The sequence below is a fragment of the Myotis davidii genome, unplaced genomic scaffold (assembly GCF_000327345.1).
Source record: "Myotis davidii unplaced genomic scaffold, ASM32734v1 scaffold1364, whole genome shotgun sequence".
Lineage (NCBI taxonomy): Eukaryota > Metazoa > Chordata > Mammalia > Chiroptera > Vespertilionidae > Myotis > Myotis davidii.
In genome coordinates, this window is record NW_006295736.1 from 519,345 (window position 1) to 520,663 (window position 1,319).

General features: G+C 59.8%; 1 protein-coding gene across 1 annotated transcript in view; it reads left to right on the top strand.

Annotated features, from left to right (window-relative positions):
• The first annotated feature begins 148 nt into the window (after positions 1-148).
• The window catches only part of CCM2 (CCM2 scaffolding protein), a 28,699-nt gene continuing 27,528 nt past the window's right edge, over positions 149-1,319 (top strand). The window contains exons 1-2 of the mRNA XM_015568208.1: positions 149-295; positions 1,204-1,313. Coding sequence (XP_015423694.1) covers positions 149-295; positions 1,204-1,313 — 257 coding nt within the window. The remainder of the gene's footprint in view (positions 296-1,203; positions 1,314-1,319) is intronic.

Here is a 1,319-nt window from a genome sequence, read left to right on the forward strand (position 1 = left end):
CCGGGACTGAGAACCGGTCTCGGGCAGACGGCGGCGAGGTGAGGAGCCGTGTGTGCGCACGGGGCTCGTGCATCAGCCCCGGAACGAGGGCTCAGGTGTCGGCTGCTGGTGGGCTTTCGGTCAGCGAGGACCCAGCCCCGACCGGAGAATGACTCCGGAGAGAGGTCAGAGGACGCGCATCCACAGCGTGGACCCGCCCGGAGCTCTGTCCCTGCCGCCGCGTGGGGAGCGGAGCCGCCGGCGCGGTGCCTGGGGGGGCACGGTGCACGGTGGGCATGGGGGGACGCACCTGCAGGTGTGAGGGCGGTGAGGCCTCCGTAGCTCCCCACAGGCCTTCCTGTGGTCCCCGGCCCCTCAGGGTGTCCTGCTCCTTCCGGGGCTAAGTGGGTCCTTTTGTCTTTTGGGGTCAAAGTTACAAGAACATTTTGGTGATGAGGAACCTGAGCGCCCAGTAAAAACGCTTGTTGAGTGAAGATGAGTAATTGCAGGGCTACAAACACTTTATTCCATTAAAAAGAGATTTTCAGTTCTTTTTAAAAATATGTTTTAGCCCTAACCGGTTTGGCTCAGTGGCTAGAAGGTCAGCCTGCGGCTGCAGGGTTCCGGGTTTGATTCTGGTCAAAGGTATGTATCCTGATTGCAGGCTTGGTCCCCAGTGTGGGGCGTGCGGGAGACAGCTGATCGATGATTCTCTCTCATCGATGTTTCTAACTCTCCATCCCTCTCCCTTCCTCTCTGTAAAACCAATAAAATATATATATTCTTTTAAAAATGTTTTTATTGAATTTCCAGAGAGGAAGGGAGAGGAGAGAGAATCATTAATAGGCTGCCTCCCGCACGCCCCACACTGGCATGGAGCCCGCAACCTAGGCGTGTGTCCATATCAGGAATCGAACCCTGACCTTCCGGTTCATAGGTCGACGTTCAGCCACTGAGCCGCCCGGCACAGTGAGAGTTTTAATAAATGTTGGGCCTGCCTGCCTCTCGGGCCCTGGAGGGGAGTGAGCCCAGGGCTGGGGGACCCGCGCCTGTGTTGTCGGGGGGCCTCCCCTTCCGCCCTCTTCTGGCCGCTGGGCATCGGCCCTTGACCTTCCAAGTGCCTGAGAGCAGATGAAGGCCCGCCCTCCGCGTGGTGCCAGCGCGGCCACTTCTCGCAGAGCCTGTGCCAGCGATGGCTCCAGCCGCTGCCGTCTCTGCCCACAGCCTGGCCTCGTGTCGCCGTTCAAGCGGGTCTTCCTCAAAGGAGAGAAGAGCCGAGACAAGAAGGCCCACGAGAAGGTGACGGAGCGGCGGCCCCTGCACACGGTGGTGCTGTCGCT